This window comes from Phascolarctos cinereus, unplaced genomic scaffold (genome assembly GCF_003287225.1).
Source record: "Phascolarctos cinereus isolate Bilbo 61053 unplaced genomic scaffold, phaCin_HiC Scaffold_4;HRSCAF=312, whole genome shotgun sequence".
NCBI lineage: Eukaryota > Metazoa > Chordata > Mammalia > Diprotodontia > Phascolarctidae > Phascolarctos > Phascolarctos cinereus.
In genome coordinates, this window is record NW_027555847.1 from 665,296,899 (window position 1) to 665,312,276 (window position 15,378).

At 39.7% G+C, this 15,378-nt stretch overlaps 1 protein-coding gene across 4 annotated transcripts in view; it reads right to left on the reverse strand.

Moving 5' to 3' along the window:
• Positions 1–755: 755 nt before the first annotated feature.
• CHAF1A (chromatin assembly factor 1 subunit A) overlaps positions 756–15,378 on the reverse strand; it is a 57,282-nt gene continuing 42,659 nt past the window's right edge. The window contains exons 9-15 of one of the 4 annotated variants that reach the window (XM_020971426.2): positions 14,466–14,634; positions 14,064–14,144; positions 13,782–13,874; positions 10,276–10,534; positions 7,890–8,380; positions 5,769–5,865; positions 756–1,301 (exon numbers count right to left, since the gene is read on the reverse strand). In XM_020971426.2, coding sequence (XP_020827085.1) covers positions 1,198–1,301; positions 5,769–5,865; positions 7,890–8,380; positions 10,276–10,534; positions 13,782–13,874; positions 14,064–14,144; positions 14,466–14,634 — 1,294 coding nt within the window. In that variant the 3' untranslated portion in view covers positions 756–1,197. Of the gene's footprint in view, positions 1,302–5,768; positions 5,866–7,889; positions 8,381–10,275; positions 10,535–13,781; positions 13,875–14,063; positions 14,145–14,465; positions 14,650–15,378 lie in introns of all 4 variants that reach the window. The other 3 variants (XM_078154001.1, XM_078154000.1, XM_078154002.1) reach the window with 3 other exon arrangements.

Below are 15,378 nucleotides of genomic sequence, written 5' to 3' on the forward strand. Positions count from 1 at the left end.
AGCTCAAGTATGTGCCATATCACTGGCTGTGTAACCCTGGGCAGGCTGCTTAATCTTTCAGTGATACAGGCAATGCTCCAAGACTACAAAGGTGCAGTTACAGAGCCAGTACCGAATGCTCAGAGAAATCAAGAGCCTTGCCCAGGGTCACAGAGGTAGTCCCCACGCTGGGGCCCGCACCCTAGTGTCCTGGCTAAATCCAGGGTTACTTTCATTACCCACCCCACAGCTGTGGCTTCTAGTTCTGTCTCATACTTCTTGCGTAGCTTAATCCTGCCTTTACAACTACACTGCACATTTCTTGACTAAATATAGGCACCATGTGTCTTCACCAATGTTGGAGAGGGAAAAGAAAACTGGACCAGGTGGGGAGTCTCAGTTACCCACAAACTAGCTGTGGGTACCTGAAATCCCTTCCTCTCTCTGGGCTGCAGTTATCCCAATCAATCCTGCTAGCCTGTCTCTAAGTACTATGAGAGATTCATGAGCAAATACCTGACGTCTGTGCAACACACATACTTTCCCCAAAGCTGTTAAATTCAATTCAAAGAAATTTCATTTCTTTTTTCTGAAGTCCCAAAGCACCTTGAACAAAGCTGGGACGACGATAAACATTCAAGAGTTTTTTAATTGATTGGCAAGAATTAAGCTGACAAGCCAAACCAAAGACAACAGGAGTAGAGTATGTTTTTGTTAATGCCTATTAAACTTATAATTTTAAAAAATTAAATAAAAAAGAGGAGAAAGAGACCAAGTCAGGGCTATAGAATAAAAATTTATACATTTCCACCATTATATCCAGAAGCCCATATTATACACAATTATAAAAAGTCCTTGACTTGAAGCTACTGGGGTTTTCAGGACATTTACAATCCAGTAACACAGGCTGCCTTCTGTGGCTGGAGAGGAAAACAAGTTATTTCTCATACAAAATATCAAATTTCAATAATGCTTTATTAAAGACAGATTAATATGCAGTTTGGTTTGCGTGTTTTTTGTTTTTGTTTTTACAATTATCAAAGAACTAATCAGTCATTCTATATGAACTTTCAAACCTCCAAAGGGGTTGTGAAGCAGGACAAAGTGCTGTCTTCTCTTTACAAAAGAAATGGGAAGATTTCAAGTATCTGATACACATTTAAAAAACGTCTAAAGAATTCTACATACATACATTATGGGATTAGTAAGTTCATGGTCTTAAGTTCTGTTAGATGGGCTGACAGGCTGGGGGTCCTTGTTGCGTTCTGTTTCCATTGCACCATCATCAAGCTTAGAATCAAGTCCGCATGGGGATTTAGCCTCTGGAAAAGAAGAGTGAGGTCTCTTTAAATTGAGTTTCTGTCACTTTCAGATAGCAAAGCAGCTACCAATATTCCCCTCCCTCCCTCCCGTCACCAGGCTAAAGAGCGAAGAGAAGACAACCATTTTCATACTAGAGTGAAGAGATCCCTTGAAAAATGTAAATAGTATACTCTCTACCATTAATTATTGCCCTATTACAATCTGATAATTACTGATATGTAGGTTGGGGCTGTCCATGCCTCTTGCAAGATTAGTTCCTACTTGAAGAAAGGCAACTGTGTTGTCCTGTCTCCACCTATTTCTGCCTCACATTAGTCTCTGCTTAGTTCTCCTGGTCCTGACATTTGCGAAGTGACCCAGAGTTTGCTGACATCCACAGTCTGGGTATGAAGAAAATCAAGATGCAACGGCCAAGTCACTGCTTTTTTTGGGTCATGTCTATGCTGAAAGTCACAGGATAACATGGAAATGTAATATTGAAATGTTTGAGCTCCTCACAAAAATAATACAGATTTGTTTACTAGGCTTTTATGTTATCGTGTTGGCCATTCTTCACAAATTGTGGGAAACTAAGTACCCCGACACCACAAAGTTATAACTTTTTGGTTATTAAATGGTAGAATCGGATAAATACCTTTCAGGCCAGACCAGAGCACTCACTGTTGGCCTGGTATTGATCTACCTCCAATCTACATAGCCCAACACTACAAATACAGACTAGGACAGTCAGGCAAGCCTTTCCATACAATGTCAGGGGGAGATCATAATTGTAAAGTACTTAGCACAGTGCCTGGCATACAACAGGTGGTATATAAGTGTGTATGTCTTTCCCTTTCCCCTCCTTCATGCAGACATGTGTGAATCCACTTATTTTTCAGAGACTGCTGGTTATGTTAGAAAGAGCTTAACATAAGAAAAAGAGAAAAAAAGAAAAAGAAATAATCAAGTCCAAATAAGTAAATATGCAAAGAAAGCAGCTAAGTGTCCTTGATAACTTTTAAATGCCTAATTGTTATCAGCATTATTAATAATATTGTTAGGTTCTGCAATTAAATAATTATTCCTCTTGTCACTACTTCCTCAGAAATCCTGATTCAACATCTCATCTGGCATGAAGGTTTTCATAAACTCAAGCCACTACTACCAAGTTGGAGAAGCTATGCTGCTCTAGGTGCAACCTAGAGGCTGTGATGAATTTCCTGGTCAAGCTCACCCATAAAACAAAAAACAAAAAACCCAGAGCAGCCTTCTGTTCTGTGTTGCCCCTTTCCACCTCTGTAGTGACAGTGGTAGACAGCGGTAGAAAAGGAGACAAAGAATCAGTTTTTAGACACTTAAGATATAAGTTTAACTGCTGGTCCTTTTTTGGTTTGATTCACTGGTAAGAAAATTCTCGGGGGCAGCTAGGTGGTGCAGTGAATAGAGCACCGGCCCTGAAGTCAGGAGGATCTGAGTTCAAATTTGGCCTCAGACCAAACACTTGACACTTACTAGCTGTGTGACCTTGGGCAAGTCACTTAACCCCAACCGCCTTTAAAAAAAAAAAAAGAAAGAAAATTTTCTCTGATCATCAATGCAGATCAGCAACTGTTCTGAACATGTAGAGACAGAGCTGGCTGGACACTGACTCAGCATGGTCATATAGGCTATCTCAGTGGCAGACTTTTAACCAAGGTCTTCCTAACTACAATTGCTCTTCTCTTTTAACTATTCTCACACTGCATTTCTACAACTTAAGATTTTTGTCTGATGAACAATGAACTTATATTACAACTACTGGAAGAAGTGAAACAGAGCCAGGCTTTCTTTTTTTTAAAGGGAAGGCCTCCAGGGCATTGGATAAACATGGATAACAAGGTGTAGAATGAGATATGGTTAGATGGCAATTTGTACCAGAGAAGAGATCACAAATTCCCCCAAATAAGTAATGTCACTCAATTATTCCACCAATTAAAAGTGGCTACATTAACACTACATTTCTTTTATGAAGAAGAAAATAAAGGCTCAGGCCTCAAAAAGGGAAAAAATACTTTTAAAGAGAAATACTAGGGGCAAAGCCAGGATGGCAGAGAGAAGCCAGGAATTTGCCTGAGCTCTCCCTAGTTTCCCTCAGAAACAACATTAAATCAAGCCTCTAAAAGAATTCTGGAGCAACAGAATCCACAAAAAGATGGAGTGAAACAATTTTCTAGCCCAAGATAACTTACAAGGATTTCAGGAAAGGTCTGTTTCACTTGGGTAGAAGGAGAACGCAGCCCAGCGCAGGCAGTGTCTGGGCAAACCAACAGGAGGCTCTTAGCCACAGCACAGATCAGCAACCACGGCGTGATAGTCCTGGCATAGCAGGCCAGTGGTACAGCAGGCCAGCTGTAAGGCCTCCAGCCCCAGCACAGCAGGCAAACTGCCAGCCCTGGAACCCAGTGGCAACAGGAATGACTAGGCAGGGCCGCCGTAGCTCAGTAGGCAAGCTGTCAGCCCCAGAGGCCCACCCAGGCACAGAAAGACAGTGATCAGGACCCTGGCCTCCAGCGCAAAAAGCTTAGGACAGCCCACTGTGCCCCAGAAGCACAGCTCAACTTTTTTAAATGAGCAAAAACCAAAAGAGCTCTGACCACAGAAAGCTACTATGGCAACAAACCCCAAAACTCAGAAGAGGACAACAACGTCACACTGCCTACATGTGAAGCCTCAGAAGGGAATATGAATTGGTCTCAAGCCCAAAAAGTTCTCTTGGAAGAGCTCAAAAAGGCTTTTTTTTTTTTTTGGTGAGGCAACTGGGGTTAAGTGACTTGCCCAGAGTCACACAGCTAGTGAGTGTTATGTGTCTGAGGCCGCATTTGAACTCAGGTCTTCATGACTCCAGAGCCAGTGCTCTATTCACTGAGCCACCTAGCTGCCCCTCAAAAAGGATTTTAAAAATCACTAAGGGAGGCAGAAGAAAAATTGGGAAAAGAAATGAGAGTTATGTAGGGGAATTATGAAAAAAGAGGCAACAGCTTGGAAAAAGAAGCACAAAAAATGACTGAAGAAAATAACTCCTTAAAAAATAGAATTGGCCAAATGGAAAAGGAGGTACAAAAGCTAACTGAAGAAAATAATTCCTTAAAAATTAGAATGGGGAAAGTGGAAGCCAATGACTCTATGAGACATCAAGAACCAGGTAGAAAAAAAAAGGATTGTACTGGGAAAAGAGGAAAGGGGGAGGCAGAATGGGGTAAATTATATCACATGAAGAGGCATGGAAGACCTATTTCAGTAAAGAGAAAGAAGAGAGGAGGTGAGCACTGTTTGAACCTTACTCTTATTAGCTTTGGCTCAAAGAAGGAATAACATACACTTTCAGTTGGGTAAAGAAATCTATCTTACCCTATGAGGAAGCTGGAAGGAAAGGGGAAAAGAAAAGGGAGGTAAGGACTGATAGAAGGGAGGGCAGATTGAGAGAGGGGGTGGTCAGAAGCAAAACACTGGTGAGGAGGAACAGGGTGAAAGGAAAGAGAAAAAAGTGTAAATGGGAAAAATAGGACGGAGAGAAATACACAATTAGTAATCATAACTGTGAATCTGAATGGGATGAACTGTCCCATAAAATGGAAGCAGACAGCAGAGTGGATTAAAAACCAGAATCCTTAATATGATTATACATGTACAGCCTCTATCAGATTGCTTGCTTGCCCTCTTGGGAAGGGATAAGGGGAGGGAGGAAGAAAAAATTTGGAACTCGAAACTTGTAAAAATGATTGTTGAAAACTATCGTTGCATGTAACTGGAAAAAAATAAAATACTATTAAGTAAAAAAATAAAAAAAATTTATAGCAGCTCTTTTTGTGGTGGCAAAGAACTGGAAACTAAGGAAATGCACATCAATTGGGGGATGGCTGAACAAGCTATGGTATATGAATGTAATAAAATACTACTGTGCCATAAGAAATGATGAGCAGACAAATTTCAGAAAAACCTAGAAAGACTTCTATGAACTGATGTTGAGTGAAGTGAGCAGAACCAGGAGAACACTGTATGTAGTAACAGCAACGCTGCATGATTATCAACTATGACTGACTCAGCTCTTCTCAGTAATACAAGGACCCAAGATAATTCCGAAAGACTCAGGACAGAAAATGCTATCCACATCTCAAGAAAGAACTATGGAGTTTGAATGCAGATCAAAGCATACTTATTTTCACTTTTTTTTGGCTTTTCCCTTTTGTTCTGTTTCTTCTTTCACAACAAGACTAACACGGAAATATGTTCACATGATTACACACGTATAACCTATATCAGATTGCTTGCCATCTTGAGGGGGGTGGAGAATGGAAGGAAGAGTGAAAAAAATTTGGAACTCAAAATCTTATAAAAAATTAATGTTGAAAACTATCTTTACATGTAATTGGAAAAAACAAAATACTAAATATTTACCAAAAAAATATTAGAAAAGAGAAATAATAGCTTAAACTTCTAATTCTTCTCACCTCCACTGACTGGGATATCTACATTCATGCAATCAGTGTCATCCTCCTCCTCCTCTTCAGTGTCTGCTTGGAATCCATCCATTTCCACAGTTTCAACCTAAAGCATCCAATGAGATGTATCTTTAACAGAAACAGCAAAACTGATATGGGGATCATTTTGTTTAAATGCTGGATGGGTACAACATTTCCTTGTCAATGGAGACAGTAGCTAGAGAAAAGGGACTGCTGGACATGTCAGGAAAATATTACGTTATTTACAGAAATTAAAATTTTAGTGTTGTAGCAAAATAGGCACTGAGTCTGCAGTCCAAAGACCAGGGTTTGAATCTTAGCATGGCTATGTGTTAGCTGTGTGACTACGGACAAACTAATAAGCTTCAGTTTCTTCATCTATAAAATAAGGGGGTTGGACTAGATTTTTAAAGACCCAGCTCTATCTACGATCCTATGAGTCCATCTACCCATTATTACCTCGGGACATCCAAGGTTTTCTCCATTCCACAATTAGTCATCAGAGTAGGCTTTCTTAGGGAAGTAGTATTACACTAACAGTTAGATTTTAGTTTCAACTGTCCTAAAATGCACAATAAATGTATTCTATTTTTTTACATTAAAAAGATTTTGACAGTGGTCATGGTTTTCTCATTAGACCTAAACTTTACAACTTCTAAGAACTTGGTGCTTAAATGGATAGATGGGGTCATAGCATCATTGTAGGCTTATTACAAAGTTACGTTGATAATATTCAATTTTTAGAGAAACTGATTATACTCTTCTATTTCTCACTTGCACGACATGGTTTTTGTTTTTGTTTTTGTTTTTTTCATTTAGAGGATGACTGGCCTTTGCTGATTATCATACTTTGGTCAGTTTTGCACATGAGAATAGTAAAATTGATAGAATCAGAGAAAAAAAGACAAAGAATAATAACCAAAACCACCTTACTGTGTTTATGAATGTCCTCCCTCCCTGCTCCCTCTTCGCATCAAAAAATATATATACAACTGTTTTTAGGTTGATTTAACAAAGGTATTGAAAGTTACAAAAAATTTTTAATACATGCTGAGTTCAGATCTCTCACACAAATATTTTGTATATGTTTACCATGTAAAGTACTATGACTAACTTTTAAACAAATGAGTCAGAATTTACTCATGGAATGAGTGCTTCTCCCTTCAAGACTACCCAGTCTAACGATATTGCCACTGCCCAAAGCCTTTTGGGAACTCCTCTTTTGGAACTGCCTTTGGAGTTTGCAGGATATGCTTGACCCTTCTTAATGGCGTCAACTCTCCAGCTTTTGAGGGTAGATTTAATTTCTAGAAACAGCCTAAAATATTTAGAGCTAAGTTTTGTGAAGTTGAGGGAGGAAAATGTTTGGAAATACAATTTATTGGAATCTCTCCAGATGATGGCTACCAGGTTGGTGAAGACTGAAGATGATGATAGCATCACAAAGACTGACAGAAGGAACTGGGTGTGTTTAGCTTTCAGAAGATTTGGGTGGGGCGACGATAATGAAGGATTATACTTGTTTTCTTGGAGGCAGAATTAAGCTCACTAGAAGAAAAAATTCCTTAAAACTAGATCTGCCCATAAGTACAATGAACTGCCCTGTAAGGGAGTAATGAATTCTCCATCACTAGGGTCTTACTTTTGCTGGGGATGCTGTAGAATGGATGCCTGTTCAGGTATGGGTTGAATTAGATGACCTCGGGAAGTCAATTCAATTTTGAGACTCTCCAGTTCTGAAAAATTTGACTTGCTATATGGACTGATTAATGTTTAGTTAGTTTAGTGGGAACACTATAGGAATGAGTAGTCAGAAACTGAGTTTAGGAACACAAAAAGATAAAGCTTTCACAGATATCTAGGACCTTTAACCTTCCAATTAATAATCCCTTATAAAACTAATTTCTGCAAATTCAAAAGCAGGATCATTTTCTCCTTACAGGACATCAAGAGACCAGCCTCGCTTGTCTTTTCAAACCCAGCCTCCAGTGTCAATCCCCAAAGCTTTATTCAGTACCCACGTATGATGCGCGTATGATATTACTAGCTGTTGCTCTCCTTCTTCTTTTGGGGAAGAGATGATCAGGATGCTCCCAAGGGAACTCTCACCTGTTCATCATGCCTTGGCTTCTTCATGAAATGAGTGATAGACATACTGCCTGTGTTCTTTCTCTTTAGTGAGACTGGGGTAGTCTGTGTGGGCCCCAGGCTTAGCCCACTGCCATTGTCCTCTTTAGTAGCAGATGGGACCTGAGTGATGTAGTTCCATTGACAAGGCACAGGTAGGTGCTCTTGGTCAAAGCTCTTGAGCACCTCCAAGTGAACATACCAACACATCCTGAAATCTGGTCTCTTCTCATATACTGAGTTCTCAGAAATAATCCGCTTTAGTCTAGCTTTGGAAGGTATAGCAGCATCCTCATTAGCAGTTGGAGTCTGTGGCCGAGAGGTACTTGGACTTGCAGGGCTAGCAGTGCCACTATCAGGACTGCTAGTACCCTTACTGAACAATCCTTGGCGGCAGCACTCCTGGAATTCTTGAATAATCACTTTACTTCCATTCACATTCCCATGCAATAATGGGAGTAACTGTTCCAAGACTGGTTAAGGAGAAAAAAACAAACCACAACTTATAATGAATGGCAGTAAAACATAATGCGCATGAATTGGGGCCCTCTGTAGGACTGTGATGGATAATTACTTTTTAGCTTAAGACCTTTTTTTTTTTTAAAGGCAATTGGGGTTAAGTGACTTGCCCAGGGTCACACAGCTAGTAAGTGTCAAGTGTTTGGTCTGAGGTTAGATTTGAACTCAGGTCCTCCTGACTTCAGGACAGGTGCTCTATCCACTGTGCCACCTAGCTGCCCCAAAATGTCAGAGGGGGTAGCTTAATATCTTGTGCACAGTAGAAAAAACATTGTGTTTAGAGTCTGAAGAATTGGCTCTGAGTCATGGATCAGTTACTTACTTACTAGCTGTGCATCCAAGAACAATTTAATCTCTCTAGGCCTCACTTTCTTCAAAAAATTAGGATATTATTTGCTATACCTAGTCACACTTTACAGTGTTACTATAAGGCAAATACTTCATAAATAGTTCAATTTATAAATATAAGCTATAATTACTGTTATTGTGCAGTCGGAAGAACTCTGTGTACTTACATCACTAATGTGAAAATAAGTTTAATAGGAATGTATATGTATAGCCTATATCAGATTGTGGGCCGTCTAGGGGAGGGAGAAAGAGAAAAATTTGAAGCTCAGAAGCTTATGAAGTGATTGTTGATAATTCAAAATAAACAAATTTAAAAAAAAACTCTCTAGAAAAAGCATAGAAGCCTCGTTGCCAGAAAATTCAAGACTGAAATCACACGTCTGTGAAATTCAAACTTATTCTCTTCCCTACTAATGCCCAAGATAAACCAGAGACACTACAGACAAGAAGTGAAGTGTGGCTTGGTACAGTGGAAAGAGGCTGGACTTTGGGTCAGAGGCATCCTGGGTTTAAATCCCACTTCTGACACTTAGTAGCTATGTGATTATGGATAGGTCACCTTTCTGCAAAAAGACCCTTCCTGCCCCTCCCCCCCACTGCGAAGGCCCTCCCTTTGAGATTATCTCCCATTCATAATGCGTATCGCATATGCACATAATTGTTTACATATTATCTCTTCATTAGAGAGTGAGCTCCTTAAAGGCAAGGATTGTGTTTTTGCTTTTCTTCCAATCCCTAGCTCTTAGCACAGTGCCGAGCCATAGCAGGCACTAAATAAACGCTTGTTGACTTGACATCGTCTCTCCAGAGCCCTGACTATTTCACTTTTATCCCCAGTGTCCATCATTCGACAATGCTTGGTTCAGTAGGTTGATTGTTTGCTTAGTAACTGTCACCTTCCACCAGTCCCTGGTTATTCCTGGGACTCCTCCAATGAGTTCCATATCAATGTGGAAAGAGCACTAAATGTGGCATCAGAGCACTTGAGAGGAAGTCTACTCCCACTACTGATATGACTTTAGATAAATTACTTCCTGTCTCTGAGCCTCAGTTTCCTTATCTATAAACTACAGCTCCACACATTCATACAAGGTGTCTTCTATGCCTGAACATACTTCCTCAACTTCACCTCAACATCTTCCTCTTCTATAAGGCTCAAGTGCCACCTTCTCTGTGAAGCCTTCCATGGTTTCCTGATTTTTAGCTAACATTCATTCCCTCCTCAAATTACTTTTGTCTACTATCTGTGTCAATGCTGCTATTTTCTCCCAATAGAATATAAGCTCCCTGAAGGCAGAGACGGTTTGTCTTTGTATCCCAGCACCTGGCATAATGGCTAACACAAAGTAGGCAGTGAACAAATGTTTTGGTCTGAACTGGACTTAATGATCGCTAACATTCCTTACAACTCTAAGTCCTATAATCATAGGATACTGGGCAGATGGGAAGATCTCTGCCTTTGGTTTCTCATGCCACCCCCCTCCCCAAACTCAGAGCTTACTCTGTCGGTCCCTTTTCTCTCTTTTGTTAGCCTTCGGCGTATGCTCCTCCTCTGGAATGACTGTGTCCAGAATACAAGCTGTGAATTGCTGCAACACCTTTAGGTCTGAACTGGCATTACTGTTCTTCTCGCCTTCCCAGATGCAGCCAATTTTCACTGGCTGGAGCACACGGAACCTCTTCCCCTTGGCTAACAACTCATCCCATTCCTTTGCCTTCAGCTTCTGACGAACCCTGTGATTTTCTGAATCTGCACCCTCCTGCAAATCATGAGACAGAGACATGGTCAAACATTCCAACCTTAACTAGAGCTCTTTTCTTTAAAAGGATTGCTTGATGTAGTATTATATGTGGCAACAACTATCTATCTTATATTTATTCTTAATTTCAGGCCACTGCTGGCTCTTATGAGAAGTTGACTTCTTTTGAAATTAAAGACAGGCAAAGTCAAGACGGTGGAGTAGCTGGAAGAAGAACAGCCTAGCTCCCTCACCACATCTACTCCACAAAGATCTAGAAAACACACCACACTGAATTCTGATTGGTAAATCCAAGAAAAAAAAATCAGTGAGTAGTTTTCCTCGCCCAGATTGGCTTAGGGAGATAGACACAGAGGACAGCGTCTGGCCAGAAATATGCCACACGTGAAGCACTCCTATGCCCTAGGATGGAAAAAGGACTGAGAATGAGTAAGAAGGGATCCCAAGCAAGAAGGCATGCCAGAGGATCACTTAAGTAGCACAGGATGCAGGAATAAGTGACATTTGGGAACTCTCACTTACTACCCAATTCCAATTCACAGATCTAGGGTAGACTGAGGAGTAGACCTGTACCCAGGCCTAGACAGAAGGGAGGAGTAATTATGGTGGGGGGGGAGGGGGGGCCCTACCTGTATACAGAGTGAGGAAAAAGTTCAGAATCAGTCACCCTGAACCTGCAAAGCCTCCTAGCAAGTTAATAATGGCTGGATCCAACAGTGGTCTACTGAAACGACTAACCAAGGACAAGCTGACAGATCCAAACCTGGGTCAGGAACTTGGCAGAGCTCAGATCTGAAGGGCAATGACCAGACTTTACCCCTGAATCACATCACTTTGGGAGCACTGAAAGTTTGCAGGTTTCACTGAGTTATGAAAAGCAATAGAAGTTCACAAGAGGACAGAAGCTCAGTCCAGATAATCCCCCAGAAGTGCAGAGAGCCCAACTCTAACATAAAGTCTAAAGTCAAGAAGTACACTAGAAGAATGGGCAAACAAATAAAGAACCCCACCATAAAGAACTATTGTGGCAACAGGTAAGCTCAAGACACAAATCCAGAAAAGAATGACTCCAAATCAACCTACAAGCAAAGCCTCAAAGAAAAATGCAGTTTAGGCACAAATCCAGCCAGAATTCCTGGAAGAGCTAAAGAGTTTTAAAAACAGCTAAAAATTATTTTTAAAACTAAGTGGAGGGCAGCTAGGTGGCACAGTGGATAGAGCACCAGCCCTGAAGTCGGGAGGACCTGAGTTCAAATCCGGCCTCAGACCAAACACTTGATGTGTACTAGCTGTGCGACCCTGGGCAAGTCACTTAACCCCAATTGCCTAAAAAAAAAAAATTTTTAAAACCAATAAAACTAAGTGGAGAGTGGTAGAGGAAAAAATGGGAAAAGAAAGGAGAGGTATGCAAGAAAAATATGAAAAGAGAATTAACAGCTTGGAACAAGAAGTATTCAAAACCATACCCAAGATTATAAGCTCCTTGAGGGCAGAGACTGTCTTTTATCTCCTTTTGTATCCCCAGTGCTTAGCACAGTGCCTGATACTTAGCAGACACTTAAATAAATATTTATTGACTGAAAATTAGAATTAACCAAATAGAAGCTAATGACTCAATGAGATATCAAGAAATATAAAAGTCAAAACACTGAAAAAAAATGGGGGAAAAACAGAAGGCATCACAGCAAAACAAACTCTCTACCCATCACCACCTGAAATAAACCCCCAAATGAAAATTCCTAGGAATATCATAGCCAAAATTCAGAGTGCCCAGGTCAAAGGGAAAATAGTGCAGGCATCTAGAAAGAATTTGAGTACTAAGGAGCCACAGTCAGAATCACACAAGATTTAACAGCTACACTATAAGGGAGTGGAGAGATTGGAACACGATACTGAGAAGGCAAAAAATCAGGCTTACAACCATGAATAACTTACACAGCAAAACTGAGTCTTATCTTACAAGGGGAGAAACTGACCTTTAATGAGATAGAGGACTTCCACGCATTCCTGATGAGAAGTTGAAATTAGAAAGAACATTGGTCCCTCTCTTTCCTTGATCAGGACTATACCGATAAATCTGACCAATTTCTTAAGGGTCAGAATTCTGAATAACGACAAAGTTATGAACATGAGAGACTGGAAGAGTAAATGGTAATTAAAAATAAGGAAGCTTAGAAGATGGATGTTATTTATAGGGGAAAGATAATAAGTTCTCCTTTAGACATGTTTAACTCGATGTCCATGGTATATCAAATTTGAAATGTATGGTAGGCAGCTGGAGCTTAGAAAGAGAGTAAGACTGAGTACATAGACTTGCAAGTCATCATATAATTAAACTCAAGGAAGCTGATAAGATCACTAAGTGAGAGAACAGAGAGAAAGAAAAGAGAAGGCAGATTAGGACAAAGTCTAATCCCCACTTTATTTTGCAGTTTAAGAAAGTAATTTGCTCAAGGTCACACAGCTAAAAAATTAGTGATTAAGATGGAACTAGAATCTAAGTCTTACACTTCCCAGTTAAGGGCTCTTTCTATTATGCCATGCTACTTACCCTAATTTATTTTTCATTATTTTTTAAAAATGAAAGCTGGAAACTGCAGGACCACTGATTCTGATGTTCAACGGATCTTCATTTGTATCGCAATGACAAATTTAAATACAGAAATCAAAACTTACTTTTAGAATTTTGTGACACTTGAGATGGCTCAGATGAAGTACAACCAAGATGGGGAACTGATGGCCTAATTTACTTCAGAAAGTAATTTTGGGCTGAACCTTTTACACAGTCATCACTAAAATGGAATACTATTGAAACATAAGAAATTATAAAAAGGACAGTTCAGAGAAACGTGGGTAAAATTGTACAAATTGATTCAGAGTGAAGTGAGCAGAACCAGGACAATAATTTATGCAATAACAGGAATAACATAAAGACAAACAACTTTGAAAAACTTGAGAACCCTGATCAATGCAATGACCAACCATGATTTCAGAGGATTTCTGATGAAACATTCCACCTACATCTGACAGAAATATGATGGAATAAGGGTGCAGATGGAGACATATATTTATATAAATCTAACAATGGAATTTGTTTTGTTTAAATATTAGTATCTGTTACAAAGGTTTTGTTCTTTCTTTTTCAATGGGGGGAGGTGGAAAGGAGAAAAAATTTTTTTGCTAACTAAAGAAATTTTTTCAAAATTTCAAACCCCACAGTTATCACTAATAATTATTACAAACTTACTTCAGTCACTCCTTCATCCTCAGATAGGTATCCATGAGGTACAAAAAAGCCATCATCATCATCTTCATCCTCACCCCCTTCATCCTCATCATCCTAAGGAGGAAAAAATATTTAATTTCATTTTTTGGTACAATGGACCTTTGCCAAAATTAAAGGAGGAAACACCATTTACTTTTTATGCAAACAGTATATACAGGCATGAATCTCATCAAACCAGTTTAGACTGATTTCGAACCTGTCTCTTGAAAGCTAACTCTTCTAAATTTCCAGAGCTGTTCTTACCCCTTCACTATGAGAGAGGGACTCTCCTGGTTCTTCTTCTTCCCACTCCTCATCACTATCTATTTCATAGTCCAACAGCTTCTAAAAGAAAAACGAACCAATGTCAATGAACCAAGTACTTCATCCTAAAGATTATCTTAGATAACCAGCACTTTGTTTAGTAATTAATGTAATATGTATTATGGTTATTCATGCTGGCATCTTATCCCCATACTAGACTCTAAGCTCTCTGAACACAGGGATCACAGGATCATAGATTTAAAGCTATAAAGAACTGTCTTATCTGAAAAATCAAAGAAATTTCTAACAAGACCAAATAAGACAGCAAGATATAAACACACACACACACACACACACACACACACACGACCTGAACAACAAGCAACTTTAGGAATTGCTTACAATATCTTTGGACCAGGGGTTACGTGGACGGATGGCTGACGTTTTCTTGTTCCAGGTACCCCAGTATGCAGGCCGGTGGTTCTCAGAAAACTGCAGGAGCTTCATCCTGCCAAATTTCTTCCTTTCAGGAACATCACTGACTTTGCCACTCTCCACTATTACTACATCACTGCTGAGTGAAAGACTGAATTGAGAAATTCATCACATATAAAACTGGTGCTATGGAGAGGCCTTGACCATCGTTTAAGAGGCAAGAACCTTCTTTCAAATGAATAAACTATAATAATTCTAAAAACAAACACCTACAACTAAAGACAAAATTTCTGTATAGCACAAGCCCCTAAGTAACACAAATGTAAATGTACACAAGGAAAACAAAAAAGGGGGGGGGGAGTTCCTGCAGAGGAATGGCTTAATTTTTTCAATAAGCTGAGTTATATGCAAGCAAACTGATAAAAGACATGTCTTTTCTCTAGAGATTTTTGAAACAAGAGCTGTCTGCTAGGAGAAACTGGTGAACTAGCAAGCTAGCATAGGCTTTATAATTATCAGTGTTTCCTAGATGAAGAAATGCCATTTGATCGACAGTCTCAAAGGAACACTGCCCTTTCTGCATAAACACACAGGGTATTTTACAGAGGAGGAAACCGAAATCCATAGAGATTAAGTGATTTGCTCAAGATTTCACAGACTGTGAGTATCTGAGGTGGGATTTGAGCCTAGGGCTTCCTGACAAATACAGTATCTACCCACTATGATGCTCTGCTTCTCTAGACTACATAGGCCAACACCCCCTTATTTTAGAGTGAAGGAAGCAGAGCTCTAAGGATTAAGCAATTTATCCCTGGATAATAAAATCATGTCACTTTCAATTTACAGATGAGAAAAATGAGGGTCAAAGAAGTAAAATGAC